At 40.0% G+C, this 21599-nt stretch overlaps 1 protein-coding gene across 2 annotated transcripts in view; it reads right to left on the bottom strand.

Annotated features, from left to right (window-relative positions):
* LOC118410384 (dorsal-ventral patterning tolloid-like protein 1) overlaps positions 1 to 21261 on the bottom strand; it is a 29123-nt gene extending 7862 nt beyond the window's left edge. The window contains exons 1-4 of one of the 2 annotated variants that reach the window (XM_035812072.1): positions 21005 to 21261; positions 12281 to 12460; positions 4886 to 5083; positions 5 to 199 (exon numbers count right to left, since the gene is read on the bottom strand). In XM_035812072.1, the coding sequence (XP_035667965.1) occupies positions 5 to 199; positions 4886 to 5083; positions 12281 to 12341 (454 nt within the window). In that variant the 5' untranslated portion in view covers positions 12342 to 12460; positions 21005 to 21261. Of the gene's footprint in view, positions 1 to 4; positions 200 to 4885; positions 5084 to 12280; positions 13688 to 21004 lie in introns of those variants that run through there. The other variant, XM_035812073.1, reaches the window with a different exon arrangement.
* Between the last annotated feature and the right edge of the window lie 338 nt (positions 21262 to 21599).

The following is a 21599-nucleotide window of genomic DNA, read 5'->3' as shown; positions in this document are numbered from 1 at the left end:
TTACGGAAGAGGACGGACATGTCGAACTCTGCCCCTAGCCCAGAAATCGCTCCGTCCGAGACAAACCGGACGAAGACATTGCGGCCCAGGACGTACAGGTCGTTAGGGATGCACCCTCCACAGAACCTGCCCAGGGAAGGGTAGCTAGCGTTCGGACCGCGGTGAACCTCCAGGTAGTCGGCCCGGCAGCCCTTGCTATCTGCAATATTTCAAAAGAAAGTAGAAAAATATTGTGTCCAACTTTTCTCGAAACCAATGGCAATGTCATTTTTGCTCATCTGACTTCCTTAAATCACATGTGTAGGAAATTTGCATGTCGATAGGAGAATATGTTTAACAACATGGAATCATGTTATAAGTCTCCGAGCCAACAATCACAAAATGAGTTAGGATTAGCTGGTCTAGCGGAACATTTTAATATTGGCAAAGGCAGTGCATCTGTATGACCTGATTGTTTACTGTCGGTATAATCACCCTCGGCGTAACACACCGGCTTCACAGCCACAGGTATGTGGTGGCAGCGGTTATATTACATCGAATGACCTGTCATACATAACCTATGTTCATGTAATTGCAGGAGTTGTTTAAAGGTACTCTTCGTGCAGAGGTAAGGCTCCGGCTGTTTTGTGACGTTTTTTTAGTCGTTTTCATCGGGCTTTCTATTTTGTACTTTTTGTTGATGTCTCGCGGTCTATCTAGCGAGGTTATGCCAGTACTTCGTGAGTTTCAATCTAGTAGAAAAGTTAGCCTTAAAAAATTCAAGTGTTTGTGTAATGCCTGCGCTCATAGTTTGTCTCTTCCTCTTTACCTGCAGAACTTTGATGAATATGTATACTCGTCAAAAACTAAAAATGGTTTGAAAGTAACGCTCACCACAGTCCTCACTATGCGATACAATGATAAATTGTTTCTTATAGAATGTATTTATTGTCAGTCACGACTTCTTTCAGTCTTTTAGAGTTGCTGTCGCTTCTGAATATACAAACCTTTATTGATGCCGCTGTAAAACATAGGAAATTACAAGCTGCGAATTTAATAATATCATAAATTTTCTTCTGCTATGGCAGGGGATCATTTTGTTTTAGATTGATGTACAACTCAGGACTGGAAGCATCAAATTGTAGGCAGGAATTCCTTCCGGTCTCCACCAGGAATGCCATAAAGGTAATGATTGTAATGAATAAAAAGTTTATGGCACCTGGCTTTTTACATGGTAATTTCCACAGGGAAACTATACAATAACAAAGAGTTGCGTTAAGGTAAATCATACAAACCTTCACCCCAGTTCAGATTCGTCGTCAACGAGAAATATCTAATTTTTTTAAATTTCTTAAACAAACTATTCTGAGAAATATCAAATACGAACGGATGTATCTGAGTTGAAATGTCACAGGGGCATTAATTAACTTGTTTCATGCATTATTCACCCACCTGGGTATTTCTAATGGTAGGGTGACAGTTGACAGAGCTGTGAATATCTGCTTTTCTGTGCAGACGCGCGGGGTTTAGTAAGACAAACTACTTTTTAATTTACGATATTAAAGGCTAATCCATAGAAAAACTAGAGTTCAACGAACCCATCTCTTCGCCAAATAATCATGTCTTTATTTAAGACTTTAAGGTCTTGTTCATGTATTACTAAATAGCAAATGACTGCATGAACTATGTTCCTCACAAACACACAGATATTACCAAAAACCAGACTGTGACCTGACAGATGACCTGGTAGCATCCCTGGTCGATCAGAATTTCATGCTTGTCAAAGACTTTGTCCCCAGTGTAAGGGCGTCCAGCTCCAGCAAAACATCTGTATAACAGCTGTGTCCATAGATATAGGTCAAAATGAGATATATAGAGCACAGTTTATTTCTGTTAATAAGTTTTGCTGCAGTACCTTAGGAAGCCGCTAGGGGGGCCACTATCATATATATTATCTTCGTTTTCCTGACCCCTACCCACCTACCAAATATTATCAGGATTTTTTCAAGGCTTCTCGAGTTATGCATTCCACAAACAAACGGACGCACACACTCGGCCCGCTACCGTCCTAACGGAAAATGCTACGTCAACTATTTTCGAACACAACCTTCCTTTCCGCAACCGCTACTTAAATACTAAATATCATGAAAATCCATACACAGCTTCTTGAGTTATATGCTGTTGGAATGGATTTATGAACTTTCCTCATTAATTATGCAAATTAGCTACTGATTTGCATAATTAGTATTACATTGTATAAGTCATCACTCATTCTATCTACATACTGAAAATCCTGATGATCCGTTTACACGTTCTCGAGTTATCCTCGTCCAAAGTTTGAACGGAAATCGGTGTCTGCAGTTCCCAAAAAGCCGCTAGGGGGTCCAAACTCACAGCACTTACTCTCTGTTCTAAGGGCTATCTACCACTCAAAAATCATGACCACAGCATGTCCAGAACACGAAGAGTCAAAATTAAAAGTTTTGCTGCAGTACCTTAGGCAGCCACTAGGGTGCCCATTATCGAACTTGACCTTCGTTTTCCTAACCCCCATCCACCTAACAAATATAATCAGGATCCATTCAAGGGTTCTCGAGTTATCTTGCATACAGACAAACGCACTTACATACAAATCCCGCTACAGCACCGTAGGTAAAAGCCAGGTAAACCATTTTCGCACTTGACCTTCCTCTCCGAAACCGCTACACACCTACCAAGTTTCGTGAAAATCGCCCAGCTAGATTTTGACTTATGCTGCCCAAAACAAACCGCAAAAAACATACCAAGCTCGCTGCAGTACCGTAGGAAAACGCCAGGTAAACCGTTTTCAAACTTGGCATTCCTTTCGACAACCGCTACACACCTACCAAAAATCACAAAGTTCCATCCACAATTTCTCGAGTTATATGCTGTTGAGCTACATACAGACCCAAGTCAGCAATCTCATACTCTTCTTGGCGAAGAGAAAAATCTGTTATCTGTTTAGCTTCTATCCACAGAGTTATTTCGAAACGTCCCCTTTCTACAAGCTTGAGACAGTTTCGTCTTTTGGATTAGGATCACATACAGATTCATGCATTTAAAATACATTTGCTAAATTTGTATGTGAAGACTAAATGGTTTAAAATGTTGATCATGTTAAACATCTCCTTGCGTCTTCTTTTGTACTTTTGATCTAACAGAGGAATATTCACTCACAGCTGGAATTTATCACATAAGAGAGCCACCTACATGAAATTTCATTAGCATTTTGGCAATAGATATTACTTTAAATCTCAGTAATAATGAGTTAATTAGATCAAGAGGGAGACCGCTGCGTTTGATTGCGCTATTTCAGGAACTTCCAAAGAGCCTATATTTCATGTATTTCCAAGTTTTGGTGGATTAGGATTATGATGTCCCTTGCTGTCTTGGCTATAGCATTGCTTTTCATCTTGAGGTATGTAGATATTACTATGGTATCGTCAGACCCAGTTAGATATCAAATGATGTATCATAGCAATAACTTCAAATACTACACTTAGATGCAGGTCCCAGCTGCTTCCATTGTCTTTTGCTGTCAAACTTGGATAATGAGTCCAGGAAATTAGTTGTTGCCCTCTGACCGTACTGAATGGCCACAATGACAAGGGGTGGAGAGTCTGATCTGTTTTTATGAAAGAGTCTTCTCTCTCATGAGAACTAACAGATATTGCAGCACATCAGTTGTTGGACCCATTCGATAACACAAAGGTTAAGAACTTTTTGCTCCTAAAGAATGGCAAAAGGTACACGTCACAGCAAATCAATACAACACAAAGTTACAGAATTACATCGAGGTACCAACAAAGAAAACTACAAACTTCAGTTCCACAGATCTCAATGAAGATACGTAGCAGCAAAAGAAACCACTTACTGAGTCTGACAAACTACCATTTAATCCTCCGGTAACAAATGAACCATCCCTTGAGATGTGGCCTATTTTCCTTGTATATTAACAGCACGAGGTCCATTGCTTCTTCTGGTTATATGCTGACAAGGAATTAAAGCAAACGATCACCGCCTATATGAACGGTTTTCATGCCTAGCCTTTCAACACATTATCAATTTTATTATGCCTACACGCCGCTGCGGTTTCCATTTCATTCAGAATTCAATAAAATTTGAGACGAATGTCATATACCTGCCTGAAAACGACAAAAACGTCAGAATCCCTTTGTTTACTTATTTGATTATCTATTCTCTGTTAAGCATTTATTTTCAGATTTTTGTAGATGTTTCTACTTACATTTGTTATTCAACTTGATTTTCATCCAGTTTAATTTTCTTTCATACAATATGTTTCTGTAATTTTTGGTTCCGTTATAATTAATGTCCTTTCCTTGCCTTCCCCTGTATTTTACGCTATGTTGTCTTTTCGTATATTTTCTATTCCAGTAACATCCAATATCTCACAAACATATCAGAACACATACCATCAATACCACTGAAGTGTCAAAGCTGTTGCCTTATCTCACTCAGCCAATGTTGTCTTGTAATAGTAATCTCAATGTCTGACCTCTGTCAAAATGTACGGAAGTATAACTGCATCTGCCTTTAGAGGACACCATACGTACATAGATCGGTGATCAGTGATAGATTTATTGAGCGTTTTCATCATGTCATATCTATAGCAACGAAACGGGCGAGTTGCGTCTCCATGGGCCGAAGCACAAGCGTAAATCGTGTTTCTTTAAGTTTTAAAAACAGGTTTCAAATGTACTCTTGCATCTTATTATGTGAGCTATTCATACTTTATAGAGGTTCTTTAAGAGAAAAACAAACAAACAAACAAACAACTACAATATGTTCCCCTCTGGTGTCAGGACAGGTGAAACATTCTGGATGTGACTGGATCTTAGATTAAATTCGTACTTTCCGGACTCACCTTGTAGATCGAACTTTTTGAACCTGATTCTGATGGAGCAACCTTTCTCGGACCGTACAGGGCAGTTGGCGAGCCATTCATTCGTCGTGCTGTCCGCATATGGAGATCTCGTCTTGAACGTTTTGGTGGGCTCGAAAAACTCCATCGGGTACGCTGAGAATACCACCGGTTCTCCCAGCACCAGGAGGGGGAGCACCACTAGAGAGAGAAGTGTTTATAGTCAGGGAAGAATAGGAAGGTTGAAAAAAATGACGCACAGAGCATGGTATGGTCACCATCATCATCGTCACGGCATATCAGTTAATGTTTACTGAGGCGGGCCGTCATTGCTTTCCACAATTTCTTATCAGATGCTGTCCGTTGCACCCCCTCCCAGATGCATCCCATTTCAGCAAGGTCTACAGAACAATAGAGACTACGTTTCTGTTCTTTCACAAACCCCTTTCTTTCACTTTCGAATTGACTTTGGTATTTTACAACATTAGCATTCGTTTCCGATGATTTCTTTGGGACTTGCAGCTTATAAGTTCGCATTTTAGCTGCTTTGTACGATTTGCGGTATGGTCGAAAATGGTCCAACATTGACACGCGCGGGGATGCCATGTATATTATCGAGTCAACATGGCCTTATTTAATTACCTCAAATATGTTACATTTTGATTCAATCAGTAAAGTTGTATTCAAGAAGTTTTTAATACATTGGTTTATTTCATCCATGTTTTTCTTCCACTTTAAGCTTTTCTCTAAGATACAGTAAGGATCCATTCTTTTCTCTTGAAAACAGCTGTGATCGTCAGAGTTCAGAAAAGTACTTTTACACATTCAAGTACATAGACTTGTCAGAATTCATACACGATATCACAATACAAACACTGTGAGCATATGATATCAAGCTCAACAAAACGGAAATTTCATGATAAATATTAATATATTCGTCACTTTGATATGACCATAAAGCCATTGCGGAACTTCATTTTCGATGTGAGGGCCAAGTGACAGCACGGTACTTGGTTAGACCCGCGTATGCAATAGCGGCATGACAAATGGGCCACTCATAACGTGTCAATTATGCAAATGAACCCACGTTTTGGCCTTCTGGGTTTGTCGACGAACCAATTTTCTTTCATTTTTGACAATGACGGATTCATGATTACTGCTGCGACATGATGAATACGCTCGCGCACAGGGTGACCAGATGATATTTTGACATTACTCAGCTCAATATGAAAGTGCTATTTCCTGTTACCTTATAATTGTTCGACGTCCAAAAGAAGCGAACTTTTCCTCGCTTTATAGCGGTCGCCAATGCATTAAATTAAAGCGTCCAAATGGAGATTGAAATAATGGTGCCAATGATAGGTTCTGCTTTTCTTCATGAACAATAATGAAATGTGTTATTACTTCCAAATGGACGATTGTTTCATACTTGCTTGGAGGATATCAACTACAATGTACCATATTCATATGAATTTCACTCTGCCAAATGTTCGTACATCTAGTCTAGAATCGCAAATCTACCCTGTGTTAAATTCAAGTCATGACCGACCCTGCTTGATTCTGCCCACCGAATAACTTCTGGCAATTCTTTCTCCTTAATTCATCATCAGGAATAGGCCTATTTCAGAATGTCACGCCAATGTCATGACAAATAGCTGGCGCAGAAAACCCCAATCTCAGAGGAGCTGCCGAAAAAATCAATACAAGAAACGTTAATTACCGAGGGTCTACTTTCGGTACTGCTGCAGGAAATACGCACTTTTAGGGGTTGATCTCAGAGCAAAGTTTCTAAAGATGTCGACATGCAGTGACATTGGTTAACATTTGACATCACAGTTGATATCCTAGTTGCTTAACCCGGAATAGTTATACTCCAAAGTTGTCATATGATCTTTTCTACAGCCGCATAAGCTCACTCACATTTACATGGCAAGTTTGGCAAGCAACGTTTGAATGTTGATAGTGACGTCATAGCCACATGATTATTAAAACTCTATACTGTTGGAACACCGGTATCAAACGTTAATACGGTCCGGGTATGATATAATGTATAATTATTTCAACATCTTATGTACTGTATTACCATTTATCAACATCCTATACCTGATATCAACACCCTATACCGTATAACCATTTAAACGCTACATTAGTGTACCCTCTTTGTGCCGCATGAGAAATTTTGTGATAATCGATATAAATGTGTCCTAACAAGGCTGGTACTAAAATAATTATCGGGTGACTCGTAATGTAAAAAAAGACTCACTAAAGGCACTAAGATAACTTAATCGGACTATTTACACGTACCTTTAATTCATTGCAAAGTTTTGCTACTTAGTTTACATGGCACCCAGTATGAACTATATAGCTAGTATGGACTTGTGACCATATGTTATTGACACACTAGGGCAAGTGTGCTGGAGAAAAGCACATGCTACAGATGACAGTTTTAGGACTAATCAAACCACGTTGACTCTGGACGGCGACAGGTATCGACTTCCATTCACCTTTGACCCGCTGATGATCAGTGCGCGTCAGTGAAGTGGGCCAAATTCACTATTTTTCGCCAATAAGTTCGCCAAAAGGTCGGTGAACTTTGTTTTTTTTGTTGGATAAGACTAAAATGCCTTAGTTCAGACATCTATTATAAGATGCACCGAGACAAGCCTGTCTAGACACAAGAGCGAAAACAGTCCTGTCTACCGTGATCTATCTTTATCTGTCTACACTCGTGACACGGGGCATCGACAAAGCCATTTTGGGTCGGATAAACTAATCTGTGTTGCTTTAAATGAGCTTTATTCATTGGAAGTAGATTGAGAACGAGTTAAGGTATTGATGAGCAAATGGGTAAAACTAATATGTGAATCATTGAAACCTACTTCGCTCGTAATGAAATTTGTCTCAAATTTTTGTATCTTAATTATTCAAAATATATTTATCAAAACACGATAACATCACCTTCAGCTAGTCACCTCAAAATTGAATTAGGCTAGACTGCAATAAGTACAAGGCAACATAAACTTATGAAGTGTTCTTGCCGTGAATGCTCAGAGTCTTAGAATCATTACCACAACTATGTCTCCATCCATCTTTACAACAAAGAGAGTAAAATAAAACTCTTCTAAAAAAAATTCTAAAATAGAAACAGATAGAAAAAAATATTTTCATTTTATCAATCTCACATACTGAAAATTATCACATTAAATGTAGACTGTCGTGAGATGGACAGAGAAAATTGAAACATCAAACATTTCAACCGCAGCTCGAATTCCTCATGAGTTCCTCTGTATTCAGTCCGACTCTAGACCGCGGCAATCATAACACAATGCTAATCCAGATACATTCGGCGTGTGTTGATATCTGCAGCCATTATAGTAAGATGATGCATGCCACTACTCCCAACTACGCAGGGTATGCCCACGAGATTGTCAACTCATTCCGGGGGCTTCCAAATTATCGGAGATGACCTCTGGCTTGTCTTGATAAGATTACATGACCTTGAGTCAGCGCGAGTAGCCGCATTTGAAGTCTACCACGCGCAGACACACAATGCATTCATGTCTTGCTATTCATATTTCAACAATCTATCTGAAGCTCCACATGTTTCTGACCATGCCCCATTGATGCCATGTAAACATCTGTTTTGGTCTTGGTTCTTTTAATCGAACTTCAACAGTGCAAAAGTTTGTAAAGTTTTAAGAACAAATCAGAGATGTAAGCAGCTGATTTGTCAATGCAAATCATATCCTGTGTGTCAAATAGTAATAGTATAGTGCTGTTTGATATATGTAGAGAATTCGAACTTTAGGGGGATTTGAATTTAACGTTGACAGTTTTTGGGTGTGTCAATATCTGCAGACCACACCCAAACACCTGCGCTCCACTCATTGTGGATGGCAACAATTTTGTTTGTTTGAAGATATTTCTTTTGTCTGCTCGCAAATAAAGCCAACATAACTCATCAATAGACTGATGTAAGATTTCTGCAGCGGCTTTTTGGTCAAACTGATACTTCTGCCATTGTCTATCTGTCATGTTTCTATTTCGAAAGAGTAACGCTGATGCTGATCCAACCAGTCCATGTGTTAAATAGATAAAAATGGCGGCTTTAGCGTAGTGCTTAATTCACCATCATTTCACCAGTTAGGTTGTGCGTGTGGATTGTCATATAAGCCGTAATCAGACCTACATATACCAACATAAATCATTATAACAACATTTTCATAACTTTTACAGAAGCTCTAATTCTAGAAATACTACTGCTGAAAAGGTTTGTTATCAAAATGTTTATGATCCTAAATCCAAGGAAATATCATTCTGACCTGTTCTCTTGTATTTTTTCTGACATTCATAGTAAGACAGACAATTTCAATTCTTTGTTGCAAGTGATTAATTAGATATGGTAGGAATTCACAATGGTAAGCTATGATTTAGACACATACATGTTTATGAGTCAAACTATAACGTTAATTAGGTATGTGTTTCCTTAATACGTGGTATACATGTACATTGGGTTCCGTAACAGTGGGAGAAATCTAAGTGTTAAATGTCTCCTAATTTTGCTTTAACATTCATATTTTTACTTATATATTCATCCATTCATCATTCAATAATTTTGTTCATCTATCGGTTATTTTAGTTCTACCGCTTACCAGTGGTTGGCGCTTTGTAAAAGTCAAAGAGATCGAAGATTTTGAGTTATGGCACGAGCCTTGTGATTTGTGTGACCTTCTCATCCGTCTAATTACATGTGACATACAGTGTAGGCTGCTGAAAATTGGAGTTTACCACGAGGGAGTATTAGATATTGATGTGCGCCGGTGCTATGTATCATTTATTTCGGATTTAATAAAAATAGCCCCATGGCATTCTCGGTTGACTTTAAGATCCAATAATAATAGTTCAAACTATCTGTCATCGCCACTGTCCTCCAACATGCATCAGGATTTCCTGATCCATATGGTACCACTGGTGTTGCTTTTTTAAGTGATAAAATGAAATGTAAGATTAACACTCATACTTCCGCCAAATCGTTAAAAAGACGGCGTTACATATATCGAGGCCTTCCCGAAAATGACTTGAACACCCGAATATCTGAATACCTCATGTATTACTGATGCTGTTTTATTAGGTATCTTTCAATTCACAATTTTTTTACAATGTGTTTGGTATTGTACCCAGCGGAATTATGAGAGTTGGTGTTGTATGAACTAAGCGTTTGTATTTTCATAGTCTCCATTTTAAACCCCGTTGTACGTTTTTTTTTTACTTTCACAACGCGCTGTTTCTCGATTGCTTCCAGGGTTTTCATGTTTTGCCAGATTTTCTGTCCAACAACTGTTGTTGAGGAATAAAAAGTCCGACGAAATTGGTCTACAACGGAGGTGCCAGGATTGTCCAGGCAATTAGCGCCCAGCTGATAATTAGCCACAAGTGGATTCGTAACTTTTTTCTGCCGTGAGGTACTTCCGATTTAATGTCTTTCTCGCATGCACGCCGCTATGTTATGCTCCACCATTGAGCCGCAGCTGAAAGCTGGAAATTTATGGCGCCATAAAACATCTTATCTATGGATTGGAAACAACCTCAGCCCATATTCAGCCGCCATCGCGGCACACTGTATCGTCCATCAAAGCTGACGTTACTTGGCTCGTCCTCCGAATGAGCAGATGGTTTCCCTGCGGGTTTATCAGTTGACATCAAGAGTAAAATATTTGACCTTCGTGGTTCAATCACTACCGCACGTTTCCATAATTGGCTCCAGCGATGTGTTACAAAAACAGATTTAACGGCCATCGCACACCATATGTTCCAAATATTTCTTCAGAACAATATCCATCTTCCACTGATTTTTTTGGTTGATTTCTCAACAGAGTCATATTCGGTACCAATTGTGAGATAGAACTGCACTTTTCTGTATTCATGCAGTATTTTATGTGGTCATATAATTTTAAGCTACATACAACTAACAATGTAAGGAAAGAGAGCAGCTGGTATACTTTTAAAATCAATCATTACTGACCCTTGTAATTATCATGTTTCCACCAGGTTTGGCCAAACGACACTAAAATGGATCTTCAATTAACTACTTGGCAGATGTCGAAAACTTCAACCATAATAACTAAAAGAAGAAGAAAATGTGCCTTATCAGTAACGTATTGTTAACTTTGTTCCCAGGCCAAAGAATTTCCACTACAAAAAGTTGTCGTCGCGTTTTAAAGATAATGTTATGTGATTGAAGACTGCAATTTGTGAAAATATCGACCAACGCTACACGACCATATGGGTCAGTAGCTATATAAGTTTGCTAACTTTTCTGATCTTTTGTCAATCTTTGACATTATTTCATACAGAGTCAATTAGTTTGTTTTGTTAATTGACACACTTTAAAACGTTTTACAGTTTTGCTTTAGGCCAGTGACCCCAGTCTGTCTTCAGTCATGAAGATGGCTTTTATTTTTACAGCCTTTTATCGCCAAATACGCAATCCTCTAAGATTTTAGCTCTGCACATTGTGTTCTGCTGTTGGACAAGACACATCTAAAATGAATTCCTCGATGACTTCCACCTTTGATTTATAGGCTCCTGTCTACGTCCCATGTCTTTCAGTAAGATGATACTACGTCATTTTAGATCCCTGCGGGTCAAAGCATTGCTGCGATATTAAAAACATTAAAGTCACTATAGCGTCGCGTTTTCCAACCTTAGGGCTTCAACAATTCCTTTTTTCTCACATTTACTTCATACAAAAGTGTACGGTCCATTATCAGTCACGTCGGTTTGTGTTAAACAAGAACGGGAGAACTGTGCTGCACAAAGAAAAGCGGCGTCATCTTAGTTGACGAATGACACCCTTCCACCCCATCAGGCCAGCTAATGCCAGGTCTGAACATCTTTATCAAACAATTTATCTGCAGACAGCGTCTCCATGGTGGGTTTGATCGAAGCCGAAATGGAATGGCGAATCTAAGTGCTTTGGTAATGGAAAACATAATTAAACAATATGCGTGGAGCTGGTGGAAGATTATTGCACTCTGCCATGTTGTTACAGGGTCGCTGACAAAGCGGAAAATCTGGAGTAGGAGGGTATATAGATGTAAACTCATGACGAATCACGCCGTTAACAAGCAGTGATACAGTTTTATAATGCTTATGCACTGTTTGCGTCTTATTCTGATGTATACATATGTACAAATATATGGGCATATGTTTGGGGACCGTGTCTAGTTAGCATTTTTATGGAATATTTCTACGCACTTCACTCCCGAGTGAGCTACTTGTCAAATCTAATATAAGCCGCGGAAACTAAATGAGTGTAGCGTCCCGACATAACAGCCGCAAAATTAATAGAAAATTGGAAAGCTGGAGTAATTTGTTTGTACATTAAGTAAACCTTACCTGTACATACTCCCAACAGAGTAGCTCCTCTGCGATGCCACCTGCCTACACTTATTGACATGACGGTGGATTCTTCTTCAGTTGGCGACTCCAAACTCCCGGAACAGTCTTGAAGACGCTTGGTATGGGCAGAATGACCCTCTCAAGACTCTCAACACCCCCGCATGTATAGATTGGATCCTGCGACAGGCAAAAACAAAATCAAAGACGCTGTTCAGCGGGAGGAGGTCGGGATGCAGCCTCGCCGCGCACACAAACTCAATTAACTGTGTAAATGGCAAATCTCATTCAATCAGCATAATTAAATAATAATGAAGGAGGCTTGGCGGGGACGAGGCGACTTTGTGAGCACCAGGCACAATCTCGGTTTGCTGCCAAGAGCCGAGAAGAAGACGCATGAGAATTGTTGAAACTATGGATGTGCAAGAGGGAACCGAGTACGTAAGAACATGTTGATACAGGCACCGTGTCCGTATTTTGAGCTGGAGTATTTTACGGCACGTAGAATCTCCTGACATGCGCCGTAAATGTCGAAGTGTCAGAGAGGAGATTTCTGTGGCAAAAAGATCGACCCGCCCAGCTGCTACTGGTGAAATTTGAATGAGATGTGAGCAGGAGAAATCATCTCGCCAGATAGAAAGGTCACTCCCAGGTCTCACCTAAACCTTTCGGGAGTCTTTACGCCATACGCTTTGATGGTTTTGATGACATTTGTGAGAAAAGCCAATACGACAACTAACTGTTGGTCTTCCCGATAACCATTTGTACGCATCGACAGATACATGTGTCAAGGTATTTTGTCACTTCTAGAATTGACCAGCTCCAGTGCGTAAATTGCTAATTTCACGGTCTGACACGGTTTGTTAAGCACCTTGAAATCAAAACTACAGCGAACACTAACTTACGTTTAGTTTTAGCCAAGTTAAAGATTGCAATTTGCCGTATTGGTAAATGTAGATATATATTTGTGCGGAAAGCCTTTGACAGCAGCTATTGGTGATGAGTAGTGCATGCAAACAGTGCGTTACGGGTCCCTTGTGGAATGGGCCATGGCAGACTATCTTTTAATACGATCAGTAGGCGGGTCCAAGCCGCTTATCAATGCTTAATCAACAGGATAACGTTATTGAATACATCCTGATTAATACAAAGAGCCTGGGGCCAGGGATAGGGGTCAGCTTCGAGAGGACAAGGCGAGAAAATCGGCAGGTCGAATTACGTGTAATGTGAACTGGACACCAATCCATACTACAACCTCGGTTGGCTTTTGTTGACTTTATCATATTCGCATAAAGGATGTCCTTACTTTTTAATCTTCTAGCTTTAATTAAGGAGCGAGTCTGTGACAGTAGATTGATGATCTGGTATATTAGAGATAGAGACTCGGTGGGGGAGGCTTTGAGAAAATTGCACAGAAGAAAAATGTTGTGCAAACGTAGAACATTGGCGCTGAGGCAAATCCGTCCGGAACTTTGCACATGGGGGCGAATGTAATCTTTAATGGCGGAAGTACAAAGAAATGAAAAAAATACAAGAGAAATAAAAATCCCTTTGAAAAGGGAATCCAACATAAGTGGTCAAGGGATTTTCAAAAAAAAAAAGGATCTAATAAGGCTTCTTTATTGATTTCCCCGATAGATTGGTACTTCTGCACTGGAAGCTGTGTAAGTCTCGTGCTGCCCAGGAGATAGTGCTAATGGTATTCATATAACAAATGGCCCCCTTGAACGCATGAGCTTTCATTGAGACAATGGCTTATGCAGAGTGATAGCATCGAGTTATTTAGACAAAGAGTCTTACCACGTAAATGACCGGGGTGTAAAACCTAATGGACGCTCTGTCATGATTACTGATAGGTGAAAGTTAGTCCCGTTAGAGTGGTAGATAGGGGAAGACCATTAACAGGCCCTGCTTTGATAGTGCGGGTATTCTTCGGAAATTGCCATTTTTACGAGAAGCACAGCTGCGTGAATATATTTTTGCATTCCACCCACTTTTGCCAAATCATACTGTGAGGTTTTTGTGACGGTAACTCTTTCAAAAGTAGTTTAGTTTGATTGAAGGTCTGGGAGTGTGCCAAAACCCACCTTATCTGGTTTGGGTCAGAAATCGATTTTACAAAGCGGATTTTTTTCGTTCACTGTGAAGGTCACAATTGAATGTAAATCGTAAGAATCTTTTTACATTTCTTACTGCTTTGAATTGGCTTACTACAAAGTAAATGAGCCATATGGATAGGTCCTCCTGATTAAGAATTGTTGCAATTTTATGGAACAATTATTCTTAAATAACCGCAATTATTTTCGACACCACCCTATTGCTTTTTCATTCCCCATAGCAAGTAGATGCCTTAGACATGTGGCAGAAATAGGCATCCTCATGGAAAAAAAAGAGAATAGAGCTGGTCTGTTTCGGTATATCATGCTATATATTAATATAGAAATGACCAAGTGTCTTCGTTATCTGGACATGGTGTCGTATATTCGAACCTGTACTGCTGGGAATTACCGGAGGCTACATTTTTTTGAAGGAATTGAATGATACGAACTGTCACGTCATTCTACATAACTGACGACGACGACATGCTACCCAGCGTGACCGTGATAGCACAGAATCTACTCCCTTATCAGACTTTTGATGGAAATGTTAGGGCACAGAATCCTCATATGAGCTTAGATGAGGAACATATATGAACAGAAATAAATACATTCCAAGGTGTGCACTACGAAAAGGAAGATCCAAACATCAGGACACATGGGTATCACAATCGACATGAACATCATGACAGAGAAGTTGAAAATGTGCATTTTGGCTAAAATAGACATAAATGTTAAACGTGTATAAAGAGCACATGAGGGATAGGGGGAAAATCTGGCCTGGTCAGACTCATGGGCGAGGGGGGTACAATTTAGAGTAGCCTAGATTACGCCTCAGGGGTATAATATAGATGATACCCGGGTATACTCTTGGTGGGGGTACAATGCACGCTGCTACACCGATAGGCCCAACAGTAACGTTAAGATGGAGTGAATTTCGCAACCTAGCTAGACGGCGCGGAGAGTGAATAAATCATGAACCAAGGAAGCACCTCGTCAATCATTTCACTACATTTCAAACGCGCCTCTGCAGACGGACCCTAAGTGTGCTCACATGTATGTACATCAACATAGCCGTCAGCAGCCGGGGTGTCAGCGGGTGAAGTGAAAAAGTAGCACCGAGTAATTTGACTGACTACGTGTCCTGCTTTTATCGGTAACCTACTTCCAGTAATGGCTTCGTATGGACTGCTGGCAGGTTGACCTCCCCCGAGAGAGTAACTCCAGCTGAAATGTTGTTTTGTAAACTGAAATTTCTTTCGAAAGTTAACCATTATTGGTATGCAAGCCAATATGGTTGTTACAAATCAAGATTGACGGAATCCATTTACACGTCCAAGTTGTCACTTTAAATTTCGCAGAACCAAACTCATGGTCTACACTATTTGAAAATTTGCAAATGACGAATCTTTTTTTAAATAAATAACAGCTGAATACAAGTACATAGTATTACGTTTAACTAGTGAAACAAAAATTAATAGATACAAATACATGTTAAACAATTGGAACTAGTACTCTACTACCTAAAACACAGGAAAGACAATATTCGGTATTCTAAGCAGGATTTGTTAAGACCAATCGGATACGGTAAATCTGATTTACAGCTTGAAAGCGCAGAAGAAAGCTGGAGGATTTACTTCTGAAGCCATCAGTAGACAATCTAATATTGCGCCTACACGTTATCTTGCGGCAATCGTAACTAAGGGAATAACCAGATGTCCGCTGACTTCTACTCGGAAATCCTCCTCAAAGTAATTCGATTAAAAGTAGGACGTGGGCATCAAAAAAGCGACCGTAAAGGAGGTTTGTGTTAATCCGCTGCCGCTATAGATTTTACAAGTTTGTTTCCCCAATGAAAAGTTTCCGTGCTTGATTCGATTACATACCAACTTGCATGGTGCCGTCTCTGGTAAAATGTCTGTGCTTTGATTTGACGGGCACGGGTTTCAAAATTTCCCAATTTCGAGAAAATAATATCATATTCCATTCCATTGGTTCCTGTCCTCGTTGATAACTTCAGCTTCCACATACGTAACCTTCCCACGGTCTCTGTGGCTCTTTCACCACATATGAAGCCGATATTATATGCAGACGTATATGTATGGTCTTCATCTTGTACCCATTTTCCCAAAGGATCAAAGGTTGCATGAAACAATACAGTGTGGAATGCACCGTGACCGGATCTTTGACATCGTTCGATTTTACTTATTATCATAAGAGATTATGTCCTAGTGGCGTTCACTCACGATCACGACTTTCAGGGGAAATGCATGCTATCTCAGTCTTGACACATGTCTAACTCTCGTTTAAAACGACCCGTGATCATACAAGTAACAAGTATGAATTCGAAATGAGGTCCTATTGACAGATGTAAGATGATGAATGGCGCAAAATTTCGGCCTTTATTCCGATAGAAATCTCGGCAGGCCCCACGCCCTGTGCCAGGTGCCAGGGTGTCGGCTGGAAATGGCGGCTGCTTGCCACTAATAGGTCATATCGCGTCATATATCATCTCGTCACCGGAGACCTGCTCACACGGCACGCCGGGATTTCCAGCGAGGCCCGAAGCTTGGTGTCCTTAGTAAATAAATGGAGAGTCATGGCATTCGTCTGGTAACCGGACTAGTGAAGTCTGCAAATACGATATAGGCTATCAAGTAAAAGAGTAGTAGGTAACATTTTCCGTGACTGCTTGGATATGATTTTATTGACTCGTCTTTCTGGTATCACTTCAAACTATCACAAACAGAATTTTTTTGGTCCATCCCTCATTTTGTGCAAACACTCAAATTTGCCAATATACCACATTATCATTGATTAATTTCCTTGTTATATAACTCATCCTCTGCTATGTAAACTTTGATGATGCGTATTTTCCGTACAGATTCTGTTTTATACTCATTTTACTAGCGTCATAAAGAGGAGAGTATCATAGTATCTCCGTGATTTTTCCTTCACTCATTTATAATTATCCTTGTCTTTTTGGTTCAATGATTTACATTGGCAGTCCAAATCCACCATAGGTACATGTACACGTAGCTTCCATCACGCCAATGACAGTCCTATTACATTTAATAAGTAAAAAGTTCAAGATTGATCGAAGCTAAAAGGATAACTCGAATTGTCTATTTGCTGCTATTCATATTTATACTGCACTGAGCCCAGCAAGCAAGGGAAATCCAATTTGTACATTGATTTCTATCGAAGGACATGAGATTTCTTTGGACAGGTATATTTCAGTTACTTTTGAACTATTTTCCTAACTCTGCAACAATGATTTGATTCAGATCGCTAAAGATATCGGTTTATGTTATGCATTGCTGTTCTCTATGTACGTTTCAAACCCAAAATGTTGAGTAGTTCTGACGGTTATTTTTCAGCAGAGTTAACTCCTGGGGGTGAGGTAACTCCTGGAGAAGAGCTCCAGGCTCTAAGGATCGAGGCGAGTAACTATTCCCGGGTGCACATCCGTCAACCATCCCCGCCTGTCTTCTCCCATTCTTCCTGAACACCACATAATTAAAACAGCCCGAGAGCTGGATTTTCAGGCTGTAACGCTTCTACAAAATTGCCCGTGTAAGCACAAAGTGTCGCCAAGTTCACTTCACTATGTACCAGTAATCGGCTAAATGTGAATACGCTGCAATACTCAATAAGCCACTTTGTAGTTCTCAGTGTCGGTCAAAGTTTCAGATCCCAAGGCCTAATTTAGAGGGCTGAATTCGTTTTCACTGTTACTTGCTTACAAATTACTGCTGCAAAGGCGTTCAAACACAAGTGGGAATTGTTTCATGAGACTAAGAGAAAGGATCCGAATCGGCATGTTACTCCTCAAAATCATAACTGGTTATCAATATTATCTTACACTTTGACCCATTCCATAATAAGTCACGACTGCCCATGTTCTGTAGAAACCGTGACACGACTTATAGTTTAGAATTCTTAAGTGCAACTTCTTTGGCAAACTGATTTTTCGGGTGTTGTTATCATGATGATCAATGTTCTAATATCAGTCTTCAGAACCCATGTAACCAGGCAAACTATTATGACACGGATGGATTGATATTTGGTTTGTACATGTAGCTGGCATGAAGGATTGTACTCTGATAATTTCAACTGAATCCGTCACCAGAAAGAATCTACCTTTGCTTTGCAAATCCACCAGTCAATTAGATACTTTTACAGCCTAGAGAGATGAGAAACAACAATGGTATTTTGTTTCGTTTCATTGGAGCATGCAAGACAAATGGTTTTAATTTTTCATGTGTTGAATAGGTTTGCAGCGTTTCTTCAATTAATTGATTAATATTGATACGCAGAAATACGGGAAAATTAGACTATCACAGTTCTTCTTCACAACATAGAATGCGAGATCTGTTTTGCATGACGAGTGATCTACACCGCTTCGAAGGGAAATATTTGCATTCGTTTGCCTAGTTCTTAGTAAATGTTTTTTCCTGATCGACATATTTGTGCATTTTCTAACGGATGTGTGCTACAGCAATAGGGCGTGTAATTGAAAGAGTAATATTTTGAAATGTGACAATTTCTTGCCTCGTTCTAGTCTCTATCAGACTCCACAAGTTGCTGGAAAATAGTAGTAAGTGGCCTTGGCCAAATAGACAACATGCCAGAGGATCAGCAGGAGTACTCCGCGGCCGACTGACCCCTATGGCATGTTTGGCCAATTATTGCTACTTTTCTAGCTACCTATTGAGTCCGGCACTTACGATACGATAACATATACATGTATGTACCAGAACAGGTGTGTATTTACATTTATTGCAATTCATAGTACAAATAGTGTGGAAAATTTCTGGTCGTTATTATACGTGGTGCAAAAAAAATCAAAAGGACCTTGTTTCGCACTCTCGGTGCTAATTCTATTCCCTTCAATATTGGCTCTTAATCCTCTATAAAAATAATATAATGATACTAAACTGCATATTATTGGAAAAGATATGCTTCCAAAAATACATGTTGTGGACAGCTAACAGTGCCATGCCTTGAAAACTGCACATTTTGCTACTGTCCAAATTGACCCCACTCGAGCTGTTGATGAGTGACATCTTCCGACCACTCCTAACTGCCCTCACTGTTCACAATTTATGCTTTACTTTATCAATGTTTAACGTCCACTTAAAAAAAATCCGGAGAAGCTTTTTGTGTTGAAGGGCATCGTAACATATCAGCGCATCTCTCTCGTTTTGGAACTGATGTAGGCACACGTAAGTTGCTTTATCTGGAAGTGTACATTATTTACGATTGGGGCTTTTAAACTGGACTTTCTACTAGTATACTATGCGCTTTCGAGACTGTCGGTATGTATATATGTATACTTTACCTTAGCTTACATTTATATTTTACACATTGCCCTATTTGCAAAACGTATTACGATGTGGTACTCCATTCTGGTAAGGGGGCAGATAAAGTGTTTCTCAAAATTAGATAGATACAAAAGATACATTGAAGTAAAAAAGAGCATTCATCATTATTTATTTATTTCTGTCATTTTTACCCATGGTTCCTTTGCTTTGGAGCCCTGTATGACATAAATTGAAATGAAACATATACATGCAAACATTGAAACAAAGAATTCATAAACAATAAATGACAATTATCAGTTCATAGGTATGATAAGAAAGCTACTACAGTTCACATGGATTTTAGTTATTGATGGTAGTACTAGTATGCTATAGCTAGAACTGTGAGGGTCTCTAGGTTTGTCGAAGAAAAATGATCCATCTTGCTTGACAAAGTGCTGGCAAAACAATATAGACAGCAATATGTCATAGGTGAAAAGGGTTCATGATACAACTGTAGCTTTTTAGTAACTGAAGTAAAGTTGATTTTAAGAAACAGAGTTTCATAATCACCTTTTACTGTTGTTGCCTACAACAGTAAGCAGAGAAAGTTCCCTGAGAGATGTTTTTCTACCTTTATGGTATCTACCTGGTACTCCTGGCGCCCAGGCGTTGGAAGAGGAGGTCGGGAAGGCCGACAGCAACATACATAGACATGCTCAAGAAAGACGCTGGTCTTGAAGTTGACACCTTACAACGAGCAATGATTGACAGGGACACATGGGCTGCCATTGCAACTCGAGACCGGATGGACTTAAGCAAGTAAGCAAGCATGGTATCCTTTCAGTCTGAAACTTCCAAATAGATTCACGCGTTGTATATCCGTGCTATTCGATTCCTGCCACTCTATATTCGTCTGTTTTAGCCTGTCCCTGATACCGATACTATACAATCTGCCAAAGGTCGGGATCCGTAGATGATATGACACAATCAGTACACCAGAAATGCACACGCATGAAGTCAGGACTAGTATAACGTTAAAATTCCATCGTTCCAATGGGCACCCGAGACCGTCGCATATAACAGAGGTGGGTCCGCTATCAAGTAGCTCTTCCTGGCTCCGACCCTCCTACCAAATATTACATGGAGTATATGTACAAAAAAGAGAGACGTGCAATCATCAGTAATCCCCGAGGTATGCGCAGTTCAGATACCCGGGTATTAACAAAGTTCGTTTGCTTTAAAGTGTAGCGGTCTTTGGTCACCCTTTGGAACTATGTTGGTTGACATTACGTATCTATATGAAAGAGCAACATACAACTTACCTTCAGTGTCTCGCCAGCTCTGCCGTTAGTAAGTTCCTCGCTGGAGGCAAAGGGATCCTCTTAAATACTCAGCTGAAGCCGGATGACGTCGAGGGAGAATGAAAAGATTGAAACAAAGACAGGGTGACTTTCCATGTGAGTCAAAACCGCGCAGCAAGCCAATACATCAGTGAGTCAGCCCACGGCTGAGTCAGCCAGCACCACTCGTCTCTATTGTTCGACATAATTACTGCCAAACCGCGCGGCTACAACCTTCGCAAATTACAACCGCGCTGTGCATCCTGGGCGCCTTCAAACAAGATGCCCCCCTCGTTATTATGTCGATAATCGCCAGAGGTTAGAATCACACTGAGGCGGCAGTTATGCTTCGAATCACATATTGTCCATATTGTGGGTATGGCTTGTCGTTTCTGACGTCGTGCGATGTAAGTAGTGATGAATAAAATGTTTATGCCATTCAAACCCTATCATCTAAAATGTATTATTGGCAACTTTGAATTCGGTCCTGGTTGTTGGGCCTTGAGGTTAAAGATAGTGTTGATTGTATCAGATTGCAGAGGCGCGGAGATCGCGGAGAGCGGTGCTGACCTCGGTG

The sequence above is a fragment of the Branchiostoma floridae genome, chromosome 2 (genome assembly GCF_000003815.2).
Source record: "Branchiostoma floridae strain S238N-H82 chromosome 2, Bfl_VNyyK, whole genome shotgun sequence".
Taxonomy (NCBI): domain Eukaryota; kingdom Metazoa; phylum Chordata; class Leptocardii; order Amphioxiformes; family Branchiostomatidae; genus Branchiostoma; species Branchiostoma floridae.
The sequence above is the reverse complement of the archived record's forward strand: the minus strand, read 5'-3'. Positions and strand labels throughout refer to the sequence as shown.